Source organism: Phyllobates terribilis, unplaced genomic scaffold (genome assembly GCF_046119375.1).
Source record: "Phyllobates terribilis strain yellow unplaced genomic scaffold, ASM4611937v1 Scaffold_2__4_contigs__length_985480577, whole genome shotgun sequence".
NCBI classification, from domain to species: Eukaryota; Metazoa; Chordata; class Amphibia; order Anura; family Dendrobatidae; genus Phyllobates; species Phyllobates terribilis.
Genome location: NW_027362762.1, coordinates 885,322,023 through 885,345,894, shown reverse-complemented (window position 1 = coordinate 885,345,894; position 23,872 = coordinate 885,322,023). Strand labels below are relative to the sequence as shown.

At 42.4% G+C, this 23,872-nt stretch overlaps 1 protein-coding gene across 2 annotated transcripts in view; it reads left to right on the top strand.

Moving 5' to 3' along the window:
• The window catches only part of NSUN3 (NOP2/Sun RNA methyltransferase 3), a 64,003-nt gene that overhangs the window by 21,049 nt on the left and 19,082 nt on the right, over positions 1-23,872 (top strand). For both annotated transcript variants that reach the window (XM_073670803.1, XM_073670802.1), the window contains exon 5: positions 854-975. In XM_073670803.1, coding sequence (XP_073526904.1) covers positions 854-975 — 122 coding nt within the window. The remainder of the gene's footprint in view (positions 1-853; positions 976-23,872) is intronic.

Genomic DNA, 23,872 nt, shown 5'->3' with positions numbered 1-23,872 from the left:
AACAGGTAAACAGACAAGGGAAACACTTAGCTTGAGAAGACACCAGAGAGATCACGCCAACTATCCTCCGAGGGAACTCCAAGAAGACCCTAGCCGACTACTAGTACTTCAAGCCTGGACAGAGGAAAATAGAGCTATCACTGGCAACTCTCTGGAGAGACAGAAGGTATTTAAACATCGAGCAAGGGTGTGTCAATTAGCAGCAGAAGGGAGAGGTAACTGCTCGGTCCTAAAGGAAGAAGGATATCACTACACTACAGAGATGAAAATATCAAGAAGGTGCCTGCAGAGCAAAGCGCAATAACCTTCTACAGCTGGATCCAGAACAACTGTCTGTCACACATGACACACCCGTGACATTAGGGGGCAGATGTGCAGTACCTGGCCACGGGCACTATTCCATCGACAGAGCTGTGCAACTCCGTAACACAGCAGCTCGGCTGCTGCCGGCAGCAGGAACAGCTGATTGGCGGGGGTGCCGAGTGTCGCACCCCCACAGATCAGACATTGATGACCTATCCTAAAGATATGCAATCAGTGTTAAAGTCCCAGACAATCTGTTCCTATTCCTTTAGAAGTCTGTCTGGGTTGAACAAGGATCAGGAGACCCCATTCTGATATCTGGGCGTCCCCATATGTGCATATGTTGTCATTTTCTCAAAAAATGGGAAACCCTCCTTAACGCTATGGCTATACAGATTATTCAGGTTCTAAAATGAATCACAGAATTTTGGACCCAAGAAGAAGGTGATGTTCCTAGAAGGAGAAACACTTTAATATTTCCCGCTTTAATATGTTGTTCATGTTTTGCAAGTTTCCCCTAGACAGATTATGGAATGTGTTTGTGCCACAGGTCTTAGTCGATGCCCCGTGTTCCAATGACAGAAGTTGGTTGTTCTCATCTGATGCCGAGCAAGCAGCGGAGCGAATATCCCAAAGGAAAATCCTCCCTGAAATACAAACAGAGTTACTCAGGTACAGGACACTTTCTATTTCTTCTTCTGTATAATCATCTGTATTATTTTCTCTCAATTAAAGAGAAATCATTCCTATTAGTGATGAGCGAGCGTGCTCATTTAACCCTTTCTTCAAGCACGCTCGGGTGCTTTCCAAGTATCTTTGGCATGCTCATATATTAAGTTTGAGTCCCTGCGTCTGCATGATTTATGACTGTTAGTCATCCTAAACACATGTGAGGATTCCCTAACAAACAGGCAATCTCTGCATGTGTTGAGGATAGCTAACAGCCATAAATCATGCAGACGCAGGGACCTAAACTTAATATACGAGCACGCCGAATATACTCAGAAAGCACCCGGCGAAAGGGTTAAATGAGCACGCTCGCTCATCACTAATTCCTATTTTTTAAGTTTCATTATTTATCCGAAGGGCTCACATTTTTGATAGGAGCCTTTAGTGCAAATTCTGTCAAATGTGTCAGAACTGACAACATGCTGTGCTATTTTTCTGGTCAAGATAACAGACTACAGCTAACACTCTGCTGCAGCAGGCGGGATCAGTAATAACTTGGATCAATGCAGGGGTAGAGATCCTAATTCCAGCGATGTATTACCTCGGTACAGCAGTTGTGATAGAATAACTGTTTTCTCTTCTGCAGACCTAGCAGAGCTCTTAATGCTGAGCTCTGTATAACTCCTCCCACACCCCTGATTGGCTGATTTCTGTTTACACTGTATGTCAGGAATTCCAACACACACATCACTGAAGGTGTCATGAGGTCCACGTTGGTGGGCTCTAAACTTTTTATGGAAAACCTCCGGAGTCAGCTGGTACTTTTTTATCAGGGCCTGCTTGACGGCTTCATAGTCTCCATCTTGTTCTAGAGGGAGGGAAGCAAACACCTCCAAGGCTTTTCCTCGGAGCCCTGGAGTTAAGTACCTGGCCCACTGGTCCGTGGGCAGCTGATACTGCCTGCAGGCCTTTTCAAAGCCTCGCAGAAATGTGTCCAAGTCCCCATCCTTTTCCATCACAGGGAAGTGCTCAGGACGGGGTTTAAAGCAGTTGGCAGTGTTGGACTCACGGGTCTGCATGGAGGATGACTCCTTCTGAATCCGGGCTAGCTCCAGCTGGTGTTGTCGGTCAGCTTGGGCCTGGCGCTCCTCTCGGTCAGCTTGGGCCTGGTGCTCCTGGAATTTCAGGATCCGCTGCAGTCGTCCTTCATGATCATCTGCGGCGAGCTGCTCCAAGGCCATCTGCAGGTGGGGGTCCGCACTACCCTGGCTGCGGGTATGGCTGGCAATCACAGGTGGGACCCCTGCAGCAGCGCCACCGGGCCTTGGCTGGCCGCCCCATCATCAGGGCTCTGCTGTCGGACAGGCTTTGCATCACCTTGCAACAGTTCAGCAATCATTTGGGCCTTGGTTTTGCCCGTGGGGTCAATCTGCCTCAGCTCACAGAGGACAGTGATAGTGGTCTTCGCCTGCTGGTGATACCAGGGCTCTCCACGTGTAGCCATTATTGCCAAATAAAAGATAGGACAGAAAAACAAGAGAAGGGAGGGGATGCAACTGCTACACATATAGTAAGAGCTTAATTAGAATCCTTGGGGTTTATCGTTTACGGCTACCCTGTCTTTTTCAGCTATCCAATTTTTGGACCTGTTGGTGCGGTTCGATGACACGGGGGGTCTGTTCACGTCAACCTTTTTTAAGTGTGTTGATGTCAACAGCTATTTGAGGTTTGACAGTGGACACCTCCCCGGTTAGATTCGAAACGTACCATATGGCCAATATTGGAGAATACGCAAAAATTGCACACGAGATTCTGATTTTTTTCAATGAATCTCACATTTTAAAAAAAAAAAACGTTTTCTTGAAAAAGGTTACCCTAAGCGGCTTCTACAAGATGCCTTTAATAAAACAAAAAGCCTCACACAAGAATTGTGTGTTGATAAGGTGCTGAATTCTAGATCATCTGTAGGTACATCTAATGATACTTCGCAGTGGAGTTTGGTAACAACTTTTTGCCAACCCCGCAATACTATATATAAACTATTACAGAAATATTGGTACATTTTAAGAGCTGATCCAATACTGTCCAACACTCTCCCTGAGAAGCCAATGGTCATTTATAGGAAGAATAGGAGTCTACAAAATCTTGTGGCACCTAGTAACACGACTATTAAGACAGTTACGGCACATGAATCTAATATTGGTAATATGGGCTGTTACCAATGTTTCAGCCCCAGATGTTTATGTTGTCACAGTATCGTTGATGGTGCACTAAATTTTACATCTAGTACGACTGGGGAAAGTTTTTTGATTAAACATAGATTATCATGTCAATCCACTTATGTGGTTTATCTTTTAGAATGCACATGTGGCCGGCAGTATGTGGGCCGCACTGTGCAAACTATGCATGCCCGTTTCAATAAGCATAGGCAAAATATTCGGAACGGGTATCTAATGCATAGTCTTTCTAAACATTTTAATGCTGCACATCCCAATAAGATGACCCTTAAAATTATTGACCAAATAGACAAAAAGGAATCACACTGCTTATCGAATCTTATCAAAAAAGAAAGTTTTTGGATTTTCAAGTTGGTGAAATTAGCACCCGAAGGCCACAATCTCACTATTGAGAATTTGGCAAAATAAATTTTTATAAATTTTATAATGTTATAGTTTTTTAGGGTATTCATTGTCAACGGCCATTCTAAGCTCAATGTGCCTGCCCTTGTCAGATTGCTGCCGCTATACAGCTTGTGGCCGGGCAAGTACCGGCATGGGAGACTGGCTGGGAATCCCCGGTTACGATAATAATTTTATTATTATTTAGTATTTTGTTGATATATTTTTTGGGGATATTTGTTTTGTTTAATTATAAATTTGTGGTTATTATTTAGGGTTATTTGATTATGTTGTTCAAATGTTGAAGTCTTTTATCTGTTTTTAATCTTAATATAAGGGGTTAATTGTCTTGTTTTTATGTCATTAATTGATGGTCCAATCAGTTTCTCTTGGACCCTTTTTAAACTTTCCAAGCCCACCCCCTTGTATCACCTGATGAAGACGGCCTGCGTGCTGTCGAAACGCGTTGTGGATTATACAAGGATTTCTAATAAAAGGTCTCAATTGACCATTTACCCCTGTCTTATTCAGCGTTTTTTTATCCCTATCCATCACCCTAGCGCTTAAGATCACTGGCATATTCACATTTCTTTCTACACGTATAGTAATGACCCAGATAAAAAGATATTAAAACACTGAGACTGATTTCTTAAAACTCTGCACAGAATTCTCACAAGAACCGTGCAAGTTTTCAGTGACAGGAATGATTGCTCAATCCAGCCACTGATGTTCTGTAATATCCCACCGCTTGCCACCAATTTGTCAGGAATTCCAACACACACAGAGGGACGACACCGGGGAGATCACGCAATATCTCACCGCGCCGTCACGCTGTCCGTATTTTGTCCGGAGTCGCGAGCACGCGATCCAGACTACTCTCTACATAGGTATCGGTAAGTGACCAGTGAGCGTATGGTGCAACACCCTGGGTTCCACAGCCTGGAATCCATGTTTAACTCCCTCCGTACGGTCACTGTCAGCTTCACGATAGCCCAATTATTAATACTCTCTGCCACCACCGGCCGAGTTTGAAATATCATACAGGCCTGGCTGGACGCCTGCGTTTTGGTAGCGTATATAGCTTCGGGGAAGGGAACAATTACAGAACAAAAGAAACAGAACTATTAAATTTTATGTTTAATCCAAAAGGGAGGCAGTGTTTAGGAAAAATATATACAAGGATGTTACAAAGGAGACATTAAAATGCATATTCAGTTACATAAAATAAACAGGAGGAAAGAAGATAACTTTACTTACACTATACGATCACTGAGGCGATTCAATATAGCTGGAGGAGGGGCTCTCCAGTTAGATTATGCTGTTATTGAACAGGACCCGTTGCTTATAATTCTTATTCCCCCCCTGGCAATGAGTGCTCCTGTCTTCTCCATAGATTCTCTTATACCTAATGGGAGATCTGGCCACACGCCCCTTGTTACATAGTTACATAGTTACATAGTTAGTAAAGCCGAATAAAGACTTGCGTCCATCAAGTTCGACCTGTTAGTTCTGTAATTGCTAAAGTTGATCCAGAGGAGGGCAAAAACCCCAAATGATTTAGCCAATCTTCACCTGAGGAAAAATTCCCTCCCGACTCTGAAACCAGCAGTCAGAATAAATCCCTGTATCAACCTACTATTTTATTTTATTTTTAAGTATACGCTGAAATCTGCCTGGTATCTAGAAATGCATCCAGTCCCCGCTTGAACTGGTGTAGTGAATCCGACATTACCGTCTCCTCACTCAGTGAATTCCATATTCTCACTGCTCTTACCATAAAGAACCCCTTCCTATGCTGGTGCTGAAACCTTTTCTCTTCCAGTCTTAGTGAGTGCCCTCTTGTTACCGTAATATCCCTCCTTTTGAACAAATCCCGGGCAAGGTCTCTATACTGTCCCCTAACATATTTGTACACATTTATTATGTCCCCCCTCAACCTTCTCTTTTCCAGGCTGAATAGTCCTAGTTTTGCCAACCTCTCTGGGTATTGCAGTCCCTCCATTCCCCTTATTAATTTTGTTGCCCTCCTTTGTACCTTTTCAAGCTCGTTTATATCCTTTCTATATATTGGGGCCCATAACTGAGCACAGTATTCCAAGTGTGGTCTGACCAGTGCTTTGTACAGTGGAAGAACAATGTTCTCATCCTTTGCAGCTATACCTCTTCTGATACATCCCATTACCCTGTTTGCCCTTACAGCAGCGGCCTGACTTTGGGCACTCCAATTTAGTTTGCTATCAATCAAGATGCCCAAGTCCTTCTCCATCTCTGAATGCCCCAATGATTTCCCATTCAGTGAGTACTGGTGACTTCCATTTTTCCTTCCCATATGTATGACCTTACATTTCTCCTCGTTAAACCTCATTTGCCATTTAATGCTCCACCTACCCAGCTTATCCAAATCCCTCTGTAGGTCTGCACTGTCCTCTTTTGTATTAATGTCACGCTGTCTCAGTATACTGGAGGTAGGGGGCCTAAGCTGACCCTAAGCTGGGGCCCTGACTAATCCCTCAACCTGGAGGTACTGTTAAAGGTACAGAGGTCCAGGCCGCCAGCGTAACCCCTACCTCCTGAGGATCCCTGCACCTAAGTAATCTAGTCCTGAGAAGGACCCCGATCACAACAAAAGAGGACAAGTAATAATATGCCCACACACAGTACTTAGACGAACGAGACAGTACAAGGGAAGAACCAAAACCACCTTGCATACAAAAACTACACAACTACAACAGAGGGAACACCAACGGGAAAGGAGATAAATGATAAAGCGAGGAAGGGAAAAAACACTCCAAATACACTCATCTCAGAAACTCCAAATACCACGATCCGCTCTGTTAGTCTGTATGAAATGCTTTCACCGACACTTCCCAAACAGACCAGCAGGCATTTGAAGGAGTCTCACTACAGCAGCATTGATTGCAGCTGGGCGAGGCTGGACCTCGTCTAGCACAGAGAGAGAGAGAATTAACTCCCTCACTGCCGAAAACACAAAGCACCAAAAAGTCAGCTGCGAGAAGTCAGGCTGTGTAATCGTGACGATCTTCGTGGCGACACACCCGTGACAATTAATTGTTTTACATAACTTTGTGTCATCTGCAAATATTGATATTTTACTATTTATCCCGTTGACTATGTCGTTAATAAAGATATTAAATAACATTGGGCCTAGTACAGACCCCTGTGGTACCCCACTAGTGACGCTTACCCAATCTGAGTATATTCCATTTATAACCACCCTCTGCCTTCTATCCTTTAGCCAGTTAGCTACCCACTTGCAGACATTTTCCCCCAGCCCCATCATTCTCATTTTGTATACCAACCTATTATGTGGCACGCTATCGAACGCTTTTGAGAAGTCGAGATACACGACATCCACTGGTTCCCCCTGATCTACTCGAGAGCTAACCTCCTCGTAGAAGTCAATCAGGTTTGTTTGGCAGGAGCGATTCCTCATGAATCCATGTTGGTTCGGGGTTAATAGATTATTAGCATCAAGATGCTCCATGATTGCCCACATGATTGTGGTGACATCATGTGGGCCGGTCTCCAGCCTGTACATTTTTATTGAAAACGCTAACTTCTGTGATGACTCATCGCTCGTTGATCGCAGAAGCTTGCAAGCTACGCCATTTTTTCCCTTATGATTTTATCTTTATTTAGAGACCACACTCCACATAGCTGCAGTCTGCTATTCTGGTGTTTTTGCGCTACAGCTCCCTGATTTTGCCTACAGCCATGGAAAACTACCTATACATTCCTGGGCTAATTTGGTCACTAAAAATATGGGTCCTGTTACTGTCAGACGTATGGAACTCATAATATTTCATATTTCATCTCGGAGTCAGTTAGTCTGCAAATTTCCCTTTGAGGCTCGGGAAGCAGCCTCACGGGTACACGCAAATTAGTGCAAGCTTGCGTTTTAATTACCTCCTGCATCTTTCAGAGACAAGATGCTTGCTTCCTAACAAAGGTATAACACTCCTTGCCTGGCATCGTTTGCATAAGCTATTTCCCAGGCGTGTGCTAATTGGGGCTTTTGTGCTGAGGAAAATGGGACATCTCGGTGCTGACAAGTGGTGATAATTTGCAGTAGACACTGTATAATTGTCACCTCTGGGCAAACACTACAGCAGAGGGCATGGGAGAAGGGGCTAATATTCTGTTAATATGTCCCTGACATTAATATTTTCCTGACACTGTATATTGACAGAAAGTTGCTAATCGGTGATGTTGGAATGGTTGGACCAGGAGGCACGAGACACCTAGTCCTCGATTGTTAATCTCCAGCTGATAAATAACTGATTGTATTGAAACAGCAAAATTCAGCACAGTAAGTGACACATTGGTTAATCAGGGTTTTCTGCCCCTACATCAAGCTGCTGTCAGTTTACAAAGCAAAAACCTGCTGACAGATTCCCTTTAAAAACAATAAATATTCTCATTCACTGATGACAAGCAGCAAAATTAGTGATGCTTTAAAGCTATAAATATATTAGAAAGTTGCAGAACTTCAACATAATATTGTAAAACCGCGTTCAGACAGTTCTCTAAGAAATCCGATAACCTGTAAACTATGCACAAGTTCTGAAACTTGGTGACTTTTCTGCTTCTCGTGTCTTTCACTTGTTTTGCTTTACGTTCTGCTTGACTTGCATTCTCTATGTCTGCTGTAAATTTGTGATATTTCTTTTTCTAACCCAGGTAGTTTTCTGTTTTGTGGCTTCTAGCCTCCTGCCCCGCTGCTGACCTCCTGTTCCTGCATTTGTCTTTCTCTGAAATATGCTTTCCTACTGGACTGTGTTAAATCCATTAACGTTCTTGAGAGCTTCTATCCCGTCCACTTCTCTTTCTGTCATCCAGCCAGCACAGCTGTATGGAAATGGGTTGGGATATTTGTACCAAGATAGAATATGTTGTGAGTTCTGGATCTAATTAAAACCTGTCTCCCCTGATGTCTTACCTTATGTAGATTATAAAACTAATTTATAGGCCCCGATTCTTATAAGCACTTTCACCAGAATTCTGGCAAAAATTGCTTTAAAAAGCCACAATTTTTTTTGTGCAACTCGGAGTTGCCAATTTTTTTTGCAACTTTTGGTGTTTTCACGACAGTCTCTCACAGCTCTGCCAGAATGAGCAGAGCTGGGACATGACTGGGGTGCGGTGGAGGCATGATGCCATAGCTCGTATAATTCATGATGAGATGTGCTGTTATTTGCACCAGAAATCTTACTCCAGTCATTGACTGGAGTAAGATTTCCAGCATGGTGCATGGAGGCTCACACCACTCATCATTCATTGAGAGGCATAGAGTGGGTACGGAAAGTATTCAGACCCCTTTAAATTTTTCACTCTTTGTTTCATTGCAGCCATTTGGTAAATTCGAAAAAGTTCATTTTTTTTCTCAATAAAGTACACTCTGCACCCCATCTAGACTGAAAAAAACAGAAATGTAGACATTTTTGCAAATTTATTAAAAAAGAAAAACTGAAATATCACATGGTCATAAGTATTCAGACCCTTTGCTCAGTATTGAGTAGAAGCACCCTTTTGAGCTAGTACAGCCATGAGTCTTCTTGGGAATGATTCAACAAGTTTTTCACACCTGGATTTGGGGATCCTCTGCCATTCTTCCTTGCAGATCCTCTCCAGTTCCGTCAGGTTATTTTAGCTGTGTGCTTAGGGTCATTGTCTTGTTAGAAGGTGAACCTTCGGCCAAGTCTGAGGTCCAGAGCACTTTGGAAGAGGTTTTCATCCAGGATATCTCTGTACTTGGCTGCATTCATGTTTTCTTCAATTGCAGCCAGTCGTCCTGTCCCTGCAGCTGAAAAACACCCCCATAGCATGATGCTGCCTCCACCATGTTTCACTATTGGGATTGTATTGGGCAGGTGATGAGCAGTGCCTGGTTTTCTCCACACATACCTTTTAGAATTATCACTATCTATCTTCGTCTCATCAGACCAGAAAATCTTATCTCTTATAGTCTGGGAGTCCTTCATGTGTTTTTGAGCAAACTCCATCTGGGCTTTCATATGTCTTGCACTGAAGAGAGGCTTCCATCGGGCCACTCTGCCATAAAGGCCCGACTGGTGGAGGGCTGCAGTGATAGTTGACTTTGTGGAACTATCTCCCATGTCCCTACTGCATCTCTGGAGCTCAGCCACAGTGATATTGGGGTTCTTCTTTACCTCTCTCACCAAGGCTCTTCTCCCACGATTGCTCAGTTTGGCTGGACGGCCAGGTCTAGGAAGACTTCCGTTGGTCCCAAACTTCTTCCATTTAAGGATTATGGAGGCCATTGTGCTCTTAGGAACCTTGAGTACTGCAGAAATTCTTTTGTAACCTTGGCTAGATCTGTGCCTTGCCATAATTCTGTCTCTGAGCTCCTTGGGCAGTTCCTTTGAGCTCATGATTCTCATTTGGTCTGACATGCACTGTGAGCTGTGAGGTCTTATATAGACAGGTGTGCGCCTTTCCAAATCAAGTCCTATCAGTTTAATTAAACACAGCTGGACTCCAATGAAGGAGTAGAACCATCTCAAGGATGATCACAAGGAAATGAACAGCATGTGACTTAAATATGAGTGTCTGAGCAAAGGGTCTGAATACTTATGACCATGTGATATTTCAGTTTTTCTTTTTTAATAAATTTGCAAAAATGTCTACATTTCTGTTTTTTTTCAGTTAAGATGGGGTGCAGAGAGTACTTTAATGAGAAAAAATGAACTTTTTAGAATTTATCAAATGGCTGCAATGAAAGAAAGAGTGAAAAATGTAAAGGGGTCTGAATACTTTCCGCACCCACTGTATGTCTGACTCTTACACGCCCTCTCAAGACCGGCGAGAAGATTGCTGGTCTTAATAAATCAGGGCCATTGAGTTTTGGTCAACATTAGTCTCCCCCTTGATTGTTTCATATAAAAAAAAGCCAATATCTTAAAAAAATAAATAACTACAGAATGTACCAACGGTGTATGAGAGTACAATTGCGCTACGCCAGTTTTGCTGAAATAAAAGGTGCCAGATTCATGAAAGGGGTATTCCCATGTCCAAGATCCTATCCCAATATGTAGCAGGTGTAATAATAATAATATTAGCAAATACCTCCAATTAGAAATGTAGTATAGTTCTTCTGATTCAATGTCGCTTACCCCATGTGCAGGGCATTGCAGTAGGCTTAGATATACAGTGTCTTATAGTGACAGTCAGGTGTTAGTGGTTGCAACCTTGGATATCTAAGCTACTGCAATGCCCTGCACATGGGGTAAGCACACAACGTATTAGAACTATACTATATTTCTAATTGGAGGTATTTGCTAATATTATTATTATTACACCTACTACACATGGGGATAGGATCTTGGAGATGGGAATACCCCTTTAAGCAGCATTCCACACCAAATGGCATATGCTTCCATGCACTGCGCCAGAAAGGCTACTCCAGTCAAGGACTGGAGTAACATTTCTGGCTTGCACAGTCCCAACATTGCTTGATGAATTTGACAGGCGGGCTAAATCCACCCCTGTATTGGAAGATCCATTCTGTCTCCATTCCTGATTAAACAATATTTGAAGGGGAAAAATATTTTTGGAGCTCAAAATGCCCAAAACCCTAGTAAACCGTTTTATAAATGTGATCAATGTCCTTTACTGGGAAGAATCTATTCTTGTTTTACTTGCTTTCATGAGTGCTCTGTATGTGAGGAAATTAGGGTAAATTTATACCTTTTTGTCACGGGTGTATCAGGTTTGACAGACAGTCGTTCTGAATCTGGCTGTAGAAGTTCGCTGTGCTTGGCTTTGCACACACCTTCTTGATCCTTTCATCTCATGTAGTGTAGTGGTATCCTTCTCTTGCTAGGACCCAGCAGTGATGTCCACCTTCTGCGGCTAATTAACACACCCTTGCTTGATATTTAAAATCCCTCAGTGTCTCCAGAGAGTCGCCGGTGATAGTACTATTTTCCCCTGCTCAGACCTAGAGTCCTAGCAGTCGGCGAGTTTCTTGTCGTCTTCTCTTTGGCGTCTTCTCAAAGCTAAGTTTATCCTCTTGTTTTCTTGTTTGTCTTTAGTTGCAGTGGGACTGACTAGTGCTCACCCTTCCCCTCATTACCTAGGGCTTATCTCTAGGGTCAGTTAGGGATAAGGTATCTTGTTCGGCGATAGGTGTGGGAACCTATTTAGGGACGGTAGGGGAGTCAGGATGTTGTAAGATCTGCCTAGGGGTCTCCACTCTCCCTTTCCCTAGTTGTTGGGCTTCCCCTTCCTTTTCCCATTGTCGTACACTTGGTCCTTCCCTTTCCTAGTGTGACACTCTATTGGAGGATGTATTCTGTCTCCATTCCTGATTCAGTCATATTTGAAGGGGAAATTAGCATAATGGGTGTCCTTCATGTGGTGGATTCACCATGTGTCATGGCTCCTAGTAGATGTGAATAGTCTTAGACATAGAGGTCGCTGCTGACATACGATACGTATTTTCTTCTCCTCCGTTTAGTCTCCTGTGTGGCGAGCTGTCTATGGAGCAGGGTGATTTAGGCATTGAAAATATTTCATAAACTGGGACATAAATGCCGCCGTGGATTTCTGAACAATGGTGATTTTTTTCCCTTAGTAAAATGAAAAATGCTGAGTTCAAAGAACATTCTGATTGATCTGTGAAATACCTGAGTGTCTTATTGGGGTAATGCATCATGTCATTTATTTCTTGGGGAGGAATCAATCACAAGTCGTAGTCCTCCTTTATAATTTTCTCACTCTGGATTTGACATGAAAAATCAAATCTGTGAAGCTGTAGGGAAAGCTGAAGCATACATCATCGTTACTTGTGCTCAGCCTCCGTGTTCTGCAGACGTGTCACTGTGAATATCTCTTCAGCTCCATGATGGTGCTGATCGTTATCCTAAGGTACTACTCTGCTACGGAGGTTGCGGCACTGTGTGAATACACGTTGGAAGGTCTAAAGGTGGAAAATAAACCACAAATTCTAATCAGTCATTGCCATGCTAAGCCCAATCGTATGCACTGAGATTCCAATAATCTGACAGCATCCATGGAGATCCCATTAGCAGGATTTTACCGTATTTTTTAATACACAGTCCCTCTCCTCCACTGTAGGTTATCACTTAATATTCCACTTTTTCTTTTCAAAGCAAAGCAGTTCTGCAGCAGCTATGGTGTGCACTATACAATAATTACTTCATTGCTCTAAAAACAAATATTTTCATTATCCAGTAACAGACATATAGTAATTAAATTTATCATCAAAAGATTGCCTGTTGTTTAAAGAGTAACTATCGTTTTAGTTTGTTCTTCTTCGTAAATTAATAGTAATATACTGTATCAAAGAAATCTTCTTTTTCATTCTGAACTGATCTTCCATTTTCAAAATTCTCAATTTACGGGTGAAATCGGTCTTCAGTGACTACGGATTTTGCCATTACTGAGTTTAGTAGTGTGAGATGACAGTTGGTGCTCGTAAAGTTCTATGGAGAACTGTAAATGAAGTTACAGGAGAACTTGTAGTAGAATAGCTGTGTCTGCGTCCAGCTCCCCCCTCTCTATAGAATCCAGAAATGGGGAAAATCTGTGTTCATTGATTTCAGATTTTACTTATTTTCATGTGTACTAGTAAATTATGACTTAAAATTGTTGGTTATTTAAGTCACGTTTGATGCATTATTTCTAATTTTTTATATATATTTTTTGCACATCACTGTAGTAAAAAAAAAAAAAAATAATCATGCAATATTCATACTGGACACCATCCTTTTCTACACAAGGACATTAACTCACCCGGGCTCTTTGTATAGAAGTATTAACGGAGCGTGCTGTAATCTGGACAGAGGTCATTGTGAAGGGAGAGGTAGAAGGGGAGGTATTGAATCAGCTATAGTGGATGATGGATCATGTGTTATCTACTGTATATGTCACTGTAATCCTGCCTGAGATGATAATGAGACTGCTGAAAAGTCATCTGTACACAGCAGGAAAACGAAAAATGAACTGGAATATAAGTTGGTATCCATGTAATATGTAGGCGCATGTTCACACTGGCCATTAAACAGACAAAACCCAAGATAGAAACAAAATGTAAAAAACAATAGTGCATATAATTTTTTTTTTTGATCAAAAACAGTGTTTACTAAGTAGTCCATGTTAGTTATATGCACTGTTGCTTTTTACTTACAGCAGGGTACATGCTCTTTTTATTTCTAAATAACAGGAATCATGAGTCTAGTATAAGGCGTAGGCCAGTTTTATAGATGCCATTATGGAAATAAAATCCAAAATATTTAAAAAATATATATATAATACTCAAACCGTCATTTTCTGGTGACACATTACCTTTAAAGGGATTCTCCCACCTCTACATATTAGGGCATATGTAGGAGAATCCATATCTGGGGTCTATAAGCCAGTGTGTGAATATCAGCAGCCCCCCTCTGGCACATGGATGGCCATATCTGGCCGACTCTTCTTGTGCTAACATTTGGATGCTGTGAGTTTCATTCTCCGCTTCGGTTTCCAAAGAGGTTGTGATGATGAGGCAAATTTGTAGAAAAGAGATTCTGTAGCAGCTCTGGTGATAAATCCTAGATGTTATGTTTCACATGTAACAAAAATTAAACATCATTAAAGCATAAAAACAACTGTGCTCCACAGCAATCCCTGTGAAGGTCTAGGTACTGCGCTTGGCATTGTAGATGCCTTCTTGTTCCTCTCATCTCTGTAGTATAGTGATATCCGTCTCCCTTTAGGACCAAGCAGCTACCTCCACCTTCTGCTGCTAATTGACACACCCTTGCCAGAGAGTCGCTGGTGATAGTTCTATGTTTCTCTGTCCAGGCTTGGAGTACTAGTAGTCGGCTAGTTTCTTCTTGAAGTTCCCTTGGAGGACAATTGGCATGATCTGTCTGGTCTCTTCTCAAGCTAAGTGTATCCCCTTTGTTTGTTTACCTTGTTGTCTTTAGTTATAGTGGGGCCTGACTAGTGCTCACCCCGTCCCCTCCCTACCTAGGACCTCGCTCTACGGACATTCAGGGATTATGTTTCCTGCTCGGCGATAGGTGAAAAACCTATTTAGGGGTGATAGGGTAGTCAGGGTGATATTAGATCTGCCTAGGCTTCTCCACTCCCCCTTTCCCTATTTTTTTTGTCTCCCTTCCCCCTCTTCCCGTCGTTGTACACTTGTTCAGTCCCTCATCTTGTGTGACCATGTGATGCTGGGACTGAAGATTCCCGGTGCTGGCATTGGCCACACAGCCCCAAAGCATGATGTAACCTCCACCAAATTTTACTGTGGGTAGCAAGTGTTTTTCTTGGAATGCTGTGTTTTTTTGCCGCCATGCATAACTCCTTTTTGTATGACCAAACAACTCAATCTTGGTTTCATCAGTCCACAGGACCTTCTTCCAAAAAGAAATTGGCTTCTCCAAATGTGCTTTTGCATACCTCAGCCGACTGTTTGTGGCGTGCTTGCAGAAACGGCTTCTTTCGCATCACTCTCCCATACAGCTTCTCCTTGTGCAAAGTGCGTTGTATAGTTGACCGATGCACAGTGACACCATCTGCAGCAAGTTGATGCTGCAGCTCTCTGGAGGTGGTCTGAGGATTGTCCTTGACTGATCTCACCATTCTTCTTCTCTGCCTTTCTGATGTTTTTCTTGGCCTGCCACTTCTGGCCTTAACAAGAACTGTCCCTGTGTTCTTCCATTTCCTTACTATGTTCCTCGCAGTGGAAACTGACAGGTTAAATCTCTGAGACAGCTTTTTGTATCCTTCCCCTGAACAACTATGTTGAATAATCTTTGTTTTCAGATCATTTGACAGTTGTTTTGAGGAGCCCATGATGCCACTCCTCAGAGGAGATTCAAACAGGAGAACAACTTGCAAGTGGCCACTTTAAGTAGCTTTTCTCATGATTGCATACACCTGGCTCTGAAGTTCAAAGCTCAATGAGGTTACAAAACCAAAAAAAGTGCTTTAGTAAGTCAGTAAAAAGTAGGTAGGAGTATTTAAAACAAGAAAATGATAAGGGTGCCCATACTTATGCACCTGTCAAATTTTGTTTGAATGCAGATTGCACATTTTCTGTTAGTACAATAAACCTCATTTCAAGGCAGAAACATTACTGTGTCCAACAGTTATTACATATATCAAACTGAAATAGCTGTTGCAAAAACACCAATTTTTATAAAACATTAAGCTTAAGATTAATAGGGGTGTCCAAACTTTTTCATATAACTGTATACGTTCTCCTGGCGCTGAGACCAGTGTGCTGCCAGTATAAATATGGCGCCAAGTCCTCTAACTGGCGGGGCAGCCGAGCGTTCAGAATCTCATGTCTCTGCAGGGGGTTGGTGCAAAGATGCTTTATTGGGCCGTTACGAAGAGTAGAAGTGTAAAACGGATGAATTTAAGGATCATATCGCATTAATAGAAAAAGGATTGTTTTGTGCCGGGGGGCGATGCTCTCCTTTTTACTAGACGTATATTGACATTTAATTTGCAGCACTGAACGTTTTTAGAGGGCGATGACTGAAAGCGACATGTTCTGAGGAAAATGGAACATCAGTCTTCATTACATGTTACATGGCAGGGGGATATAGAGGTTTTCTATAGGTGAGATATAAAATGTCAGTGGTAGCCATTGTCAGGGGAGCTCTGGTCCATATCCTCTATTAGTTACAGAAAAAAATAAATTTTCCTCTATCTTCTAAATCTGCAGTCATTTTTATTCCGTTTTTTGTGTTCTTTGAATTTTTTTACTCTTCCTTTTATTGTCTTGTAAGATTTGCTCCTTGTTGGCAGCAATAAATCCGTGCTGGTCCTGGATTAGCAGATATTACCACATCAGACTTGCTCGGAGGAAGTTGTTCAGTGCTCGGTAATAGGAACGTCTCCTGCATTCTCTGTTTAATTATTGAGATCATGGACTCGATAGATAATATAATAAATCGAAAATTAGCAAAGCACAAATAATGTAATCTCAGCCCTAAAAAATTACTCCACTACAAGTGTCCGTTCTGTGTAACTTACTGTTCGCTGCCTGTTGTCGAGTGTAATCCATCTTTAGCAGCAGAGACGCTGAAATAGACAGTGAGGCCTAGACTTTGTCTCTCTGCTCCTGTTCTGTTGATTCTCAATTTGCATACAGGCATAAGCGATATGGCTTTCAGTTTTGGACCGACCTGCCTACGGACAATGCAAGATGCTAGGCATGCCTGTGAAAGGAAGTTCCAGCACCTGTAGTGCTAGCAAAACGCTGAAGAAGAGGAATCCTCCACTCAAAAAGAGTGGATGCGAAGTTACAGAATGTGAGAATTGGGACAGTTCCTGCACATATTAGACTGGAATGTGCAAACAAAACAGTTTTAACTTGTTGTGGATGAAGAGTGCTTTTTAAAGGAAATGCAAATGCCTGATGGGTGCATGTCCCAATTATGCTAGCTTCACTTATGAAGCTATGCATACATTTAAAAATAGGAGAGCATGGAGGGAGGAAGGGAAGCATTCAGTGGGGTTGAAAAACACCAAAGGAGTGTTTTAAAGGAAACCTGTCAGCTGATACTTGCTGCCCAAACCGGGGACCGAGCCGCGCTAAAGACTAGTCGTACAGGCGGGGAGAAGTCGCTGGGGTCCCGTCTGTATGCCTAGTCAACAGCGCGGCTCGGTTTCCGGCGGCTATTAAAAGTATGTTTTTCTTTGAAACGCCGCAGAAACAAACATTTATGGATGAGATCGTACAGCCGGTTGCTGATACATGATGTCCAAACCGTGGGCGGTATTCATCAGCTGACAGGTTCTCTTGAACTGTTACACACCTGCCCCAAGTACCCCGGGCTCCTCTTCCTTCCCCTGGATCCACTGCCCTGTGTTGTGCTCCATGTTTGGTTTTGCAAGTTGCCCGGCTCAATGGCATCATCTCCCTAGACTCAGAGAAACACCAGTGCCTTGGGATTGAGTCTCAAGACCGTTCGGTGTGCTCCATCTTTTGTTCACACCGTGCTTCATCCCTCCTGGGTTCCGCTTTTTTCGTCCTGCTGCTCCTCAGATTCCCGAGTGTGCCAACTCCTCGCTGCCCATGTGCCATCTGCTGCATCAATGCCCGGGGTCCGTGTGCCCATTTGGGGCTTAGAGGATCCACCTCACCTGGTGATCCTGCTACATCTGTTCATTTGTTGTTTTGCCCTCTTGGATTTTTGCCATTTTTGCTTCATTAATTTTAATGGAGCAGAGCGGACACAACCCATTGGCAGGCATGGTACTGGTTTTGGAAGCAAGCAGCCATTTTTTGATCTATTTATCTACCATATCTATTTACTAATCTGTCTATCACATATCTCTTTTTTTATTATAAGTGTTTTATTACTGTGTTTTATCCCCTTTTCTGACCTCCCATGTAAAGATAAAGTATACCTATCAGGCACATCATTGTCCTTCAACAAAACCTGGATGTGAAGCGAGACTTACACATTTTATTTGCAATTGCCTTCGAGTTTATGAACACACTCGGCTGCTGCTCTCGGAAGCAGATTGAAATGTTTTGTGTTGGAATAAAAAAGAAAAGGTAAATGGGAAAAAAAAAAAGAAGTAACATTCCTGCCGCATTGGAAAGCAAACAAAATAAAACCGTGAAAATGAGCATTAAACAAATAATTGAAAGAAAGCTTTGAATTGCTGCAGATATCGGCCTTTGTGGAAAGTCCAATATTTCCTACAAGTTTATGAGCTGTATCGAGCTGCTGCTGTACAGTACAGGTAGTGTTGGCGTGCGAGCGGGCAGCGTGCCCCATGGAACAGAAGATGGCAGTGTTGGCACACGAACACCTTATAATTAATGCAGTTGGGACTTCGCCGGAGTGATTCGTTTCAACTTCCCTTTAACATTGAAAACGGTTAAATGATGGTATCATTAAATCTGACTCTGTTCTCCGAATACGGCATGTCTGTTCTTACATTAGGGCGCGCAGTATATTTAAGGAGCCAAAATACTAACAATGGAAACTAGGTTTTATTTTTATGTAAAAAGAAAAGTATTTTTGTCTTTTTATTTTGCCTTAATCTCTTCTCCATTTAAAGCCATCAGCTCTTCTTGTGTCATTGGCTGAGTGTGGGCATGCATATTTTATCTTAATAGGGTGCATATATTAAATAGCCGGTTGCAGGATTATTTGACATTGAAGTGGTAATATCTGAATGTGGGTGGAAAGTGACGGCTTAGTATTTCAAGAGATCATAGTATTGCTTGAGGAATTAAAGGGGTCGGCAACTCTGTCCATGTGGCCTATTACGGACTATGGATATTAGAATGCAATCCAATTGGCCAAAGTGGAGATCTTCTCTTGCCGTGGTGGACTAATCCCGGTTATTTAGTCATGGTTGCTCATTCATTTAGAATAGGGCTACGTAACGACTATGGTCACACAACCGTAAGTCACACATTCGCAAAATGTATGCAACTTGCGACAAGTCCCAATGAAACATAACTTGCACTGGAGTCAGCATTGAAGTCACGTGCAACCCGCGATCTTCAGGTCTCCTTGCCCTCAAGTAGATCTCCACTTAAATGTTATTCTAGAGCAGGGGTCCCCAACCTGTGGCTTGGGAGCCACATGTGGCTCGCGGTCCCAAGATGTAAGGCTCGCGATTGTCTGCCAGCTTGGGGCATTAGCACCAGTTATAGCATCCAGCTGTGTAGAGAAGGTCTCCATATGGTGACTTTTGTGAGTAGCCCCACAGAAGAGCTGATCTGAATGTACATATACTGTTAAGGGGGGATGAGGGAGAGACCTAAATATTGTAAGCTGGAGATAGGATGATAGTTAGTTAGAGAGTGTTTGAAGCTGGATGCAATAGTGTTGTGATTGTGCCTCATATGGGAATTCCAACGGGTGGTAAAGTTGGAACCCTTGGATGTAAGTATACTCCCTGTATGGAAATGGTTTCTCGAATTCAAACAACTGGCCTATATATGCAGCACTTCAAATGACAGAAAAAACAAGAAAAAAGGAAGTTAAAGCTGCTTTAAATTCGAAACAGTATATCTTTGTTCAATTCAATCATTAAAATGTATAGCACGTTAAAATAAGGAGAAGTAACAAGGAGACCCCACACACCCGGGTCTGCAGATATGGGTAAATCTAGTGCATATACAGTATTTGTAAAAAAAAAACAAGTTCAAACATGAATGAGAATAGCATATATATTGCAAGAATCAAATGGAAAATCGTATTCCCAAGTGAGAAGAATATGGGTATCTTAAGGAGCTAACATCATTCACAGAAAATAAAGGCATGCACTGCCAAAAATGTCATGAAACACTAACTCAACAGTCTTAAGAATGGATCATAGATAAGCTGTTAGTGCAAGGAGGAAAATCCTTTCTCAATGTCAGTACATAGCAGGACTGTCAAAGTGATCTGGCTGAATGAAAAACAACCATCATAAGAAAATACAGTACACCTCCCGAAGAAGCTGACGCGAAACTCGTGTTGGGGAACCTGCCCCCACCTTACCCAGGTTGTGCAGTTAAGTATGTGTATTTTCTTATGATGGTGGTTTCTCATTCGGACAGATTTTTCAAATGTTTTATGGACTGATGAGATGAGAATGACTCTTGACGAACCAGCTGGATGGTCCCGTGGCTGTATTAGTAACTGGCACAGACCTCCACTTCAACTCAGACACCAGCAGGGTGGAGGTGGGTACTGCTATGGGCTTGCATTATTAAAGATGAGATAGTTGGACTTTTTCTTGTTGAACATGGACTGAAAATCAGCTCCCAAACCTACTGCTAGATTTTATAAAACTCTTTCTTCAAGCAGTGGTACCGGAAAAAGTCTGCATTTTTCAAGATAACCATGATTTTTCCGTTGGACAGTGCTCCATCACATCAAAGGCTCCACTGCTCGGCTTCCAGTAAAGACCTTAAAGATGAAAGAATAATGACACGGCCCCTTCCTCACTGACCAAAACCCTATTGAGATCTTGTGGGCCCTTCTTAATCAGGTGATTTATAGTGAAGGAAAACAGTCACCTCTTTGATCAGTGTCTGGGAGGCTGTGGATGGTGCTGCTCAAAAAGTTGATAGTCAACAGATGAAGAAACTGACAGACTCCATGCATGGAGCTTATCACTTATTGAAAAGAGGAGCGGCTATATCAGTCACTGATATATATATTTTTAAATGTGAGAAATGTATTTTATGTATTTTGTACATTTTGAGTAGTTTGGTTATTGTTCTCAGTGTAACAGATGAAATAAACAATTGAGATGGGAAAATGTAAGTTTTTCCTTTAGTTGCCCAATAATTCTGCACACTGAGATATTCTCCTAAGAAAAACAAAACCTCGCTTTTAACTTAATAAAGTTTTGGGTTTATTAACCTTTTGGATTGAGTTAGTGGTTCAATAATAATATTAATCATCAAAAATAAATACAAATTTTAGTCCCAAACTACTAAGGTTTCCAGCTGAATTCAGAATTGTGAATGCACTGCGACAAAAAAGGGATAAGCATGACTAAAGCAATGAGTGTCCTTATGTATTACAGCAGTCCACCTTTTTTCTGTTTTAAAAATGGACCCATGGTGGTCCAAAAATAAGAAAAGACGTTTACTCACCTACAAGACCCCCGCCCTTAATTATTATTATAGTGTCATTTACAGTTATATGAAAAAGTTTGGGCACCCCTATTAATCTTAAGCTTAACCCCTTAATAACATCTGACGTACTAATACGCGTCTGTGCACTGGGACTTAAGAGCCAGACCCGTATTAGTACGTCATCGCGATCGCGCGCGCACACAGGCTGTGCGGGCGCGATCGCCGCCGGGTGTCAGCTGATTGTCACAGCTGACACCCGGTACTATGTGCAGGGAGCGGTCACGCACCGCTCCCAGCACATTAACCCCCGCGATGCTGCGATCGAAGTCGATCGCGGCATTGCGGGGGCAAGGGGAGGTGATCGGCGATACTCACCTCCTCTTCCGGCTTCCAGCGCAGTCTGCAAAGGCTTCCCGGGTGTTGCCATGACGACCCGATGTCGTCATGACAACATCCGGGTCACCAGAGAGCAGGAAGATTGCTTGGACATGCGCAGTGCATCTCCAAGCAATCTTCACACTGTGCACCTCTGACAGCCTTCATGGCATAGGGATGGTGCTCCATTCCTGTGCCATGCAGGCGATCAGAAAAAAAAAAGTGAAAGTCCCAGAGTGGGACAAAGTAATAAAGTGTATAAACTGTGTGAAAGTGGAAAAAAAAAAAAATGTGCAAAAATATTATAAAAAAATAAAAAAAATAATACACCAAAAATAAAAATATAATGTACCCATCAATAAATATTATTATAAAAAAAATAAAAAAAAAACAATAAAAGTACACATATTTGGTATCGCCGCGTCCGGAACAACCTGACCTATAAAACTGTCCCACTAGTTAACCCCTTCAGTGAACACGGTAAAAAAAAAAAAAAAAAAAAAAAAAAAAAAAAACAAGCAAAAAACAATGCTTTATCACCATACCGCCAAGCAAAAAGTGGAATAACACGCGATCAAAAAGACGCATATAAATAAAAATGATACCGCTGAAAACGTCATCTCGTCCCGCAAAAAACAAGCCGCCATATAGCTCCATCAGCCGAAAAATAAAAAAGTTATAGCTCTCAGAATAAAGCGATACTAAAAAATATTTTTTTCTATAAAATAGCTTTTATTGTGTATAAGCGCCAAAACATAGAAAAATGATACAAATGTGGTACCGCTGTAAACGTACTGACCCGAAGAGTAAAGCTGCCTCATCAATTTTACCACACGCGGAACAGAATAAAAAAAAAAAAAAAAACAATTCCTGAATTGTTGGTTTTTGTTTATTCTGCCTCCCAAAAATCGGAATAGAAAGCGATCAAAAAATGTCACGTGCCTGAAAATGGCACCAATAACAACGTCAAGTCATCCCGCAAAAAACGAGCCGTCACATGACTGTCTGCCAAAATCTGGAAAAATTATAGCTCTCAAAATATGGCGATGCAAAAACTAGATTTTACAAAAAATGCGTCTTTTAGTGTGTGACAGCTGTCAGTCATAAAAACCCCATATGATTCTGGCATTGCTGTAATCACACCGACCCGAAGAATAAAGTCGTCTAATCACTTATACCGCACAAGGAACGGCGTCAAAAATAAACTCTTGAGTTAGGATTGGGCTAGGGTTAGGGCTGGGTTTGGGGCTAGGGTTGTGCTGGGGCTAGGGTTGTGCTGGGGCTAGGGTTGTGCTGGGGCTAGGGTTGTGCTGGGGCTAGGGTTGTGCTGGGGCTAGGGTTGTGCTAGGGTTAGGGCTGGGGTTGGGATTTTTTTCAAAAGTAAGAAAAAAAGATGACGATATGGCGACTAGTGTTGAGAGCAAGTGCTCGCTACTTGAGTTTGCATCGGGTGCTCTGGTATGCATTTAGTATCGTGGGTATTTGAGTGACATGCTCGAGTCTCTGCCCCATATGCTTCGCGGCCAAAAAACTTTACGGGGATTGCCTGCCATGCACGAGCGATCCCCGCATGTTTTTTTTTGGGTGTCTAATAACCGTGAAACATGCGGAGCAGGGACTCGAGCATGTCACTCGAGCACACGCCGTACATGGTGCATACCTGAGTACCCGATGCAAACTCAAGTAGCGAGCACTTGCGCTCAAGAATAATGAAAACTTATTCAATATGATGACCTAACGTAAACAAATAATGTGCCGTACCTCTGGGTTCAAAATGTTCACTATACACCTTAATAAAATCTTTGAGGGGTATAGTTTCCAAAATGGGGACACTTGTGGTGGAGCTCCACTGTTTAGGCACATCACGGGCTCTCCAAACGCGACATGGTGTCCGCTAACAAATTGAATGGAAAATCGGCTCAAATTGTTAGCGGACGCCATGTTGCGTTTGGAGAGCCCCTGTGTGTCCAAACATTGGAGCTCCCCCACAACTGACCCCATTTTGGAAACTAGACCCCCCAAGGCACCTATCTAGATGCATAGTGAGCACTTAGAACCCCCAGGTGCTTCACAAATTGATTCGTAAAAATGAAAAAGTGAAAATAAAACACTTTTTCATTTTTATGAATCAATTTGTGAAGCACCTGGGGTTCCAAGTGCTCACTATGAATCTAGATAGGTGCCTTGGGGGGTCTAGTTTCCAAAATGGGGTCACTTGTGGGGGAGCTCCAATGTTTGGGCACACAGGGACTCTCCAAATGCAACATGATATCCGCTAACAATTTGAGCCGATTTT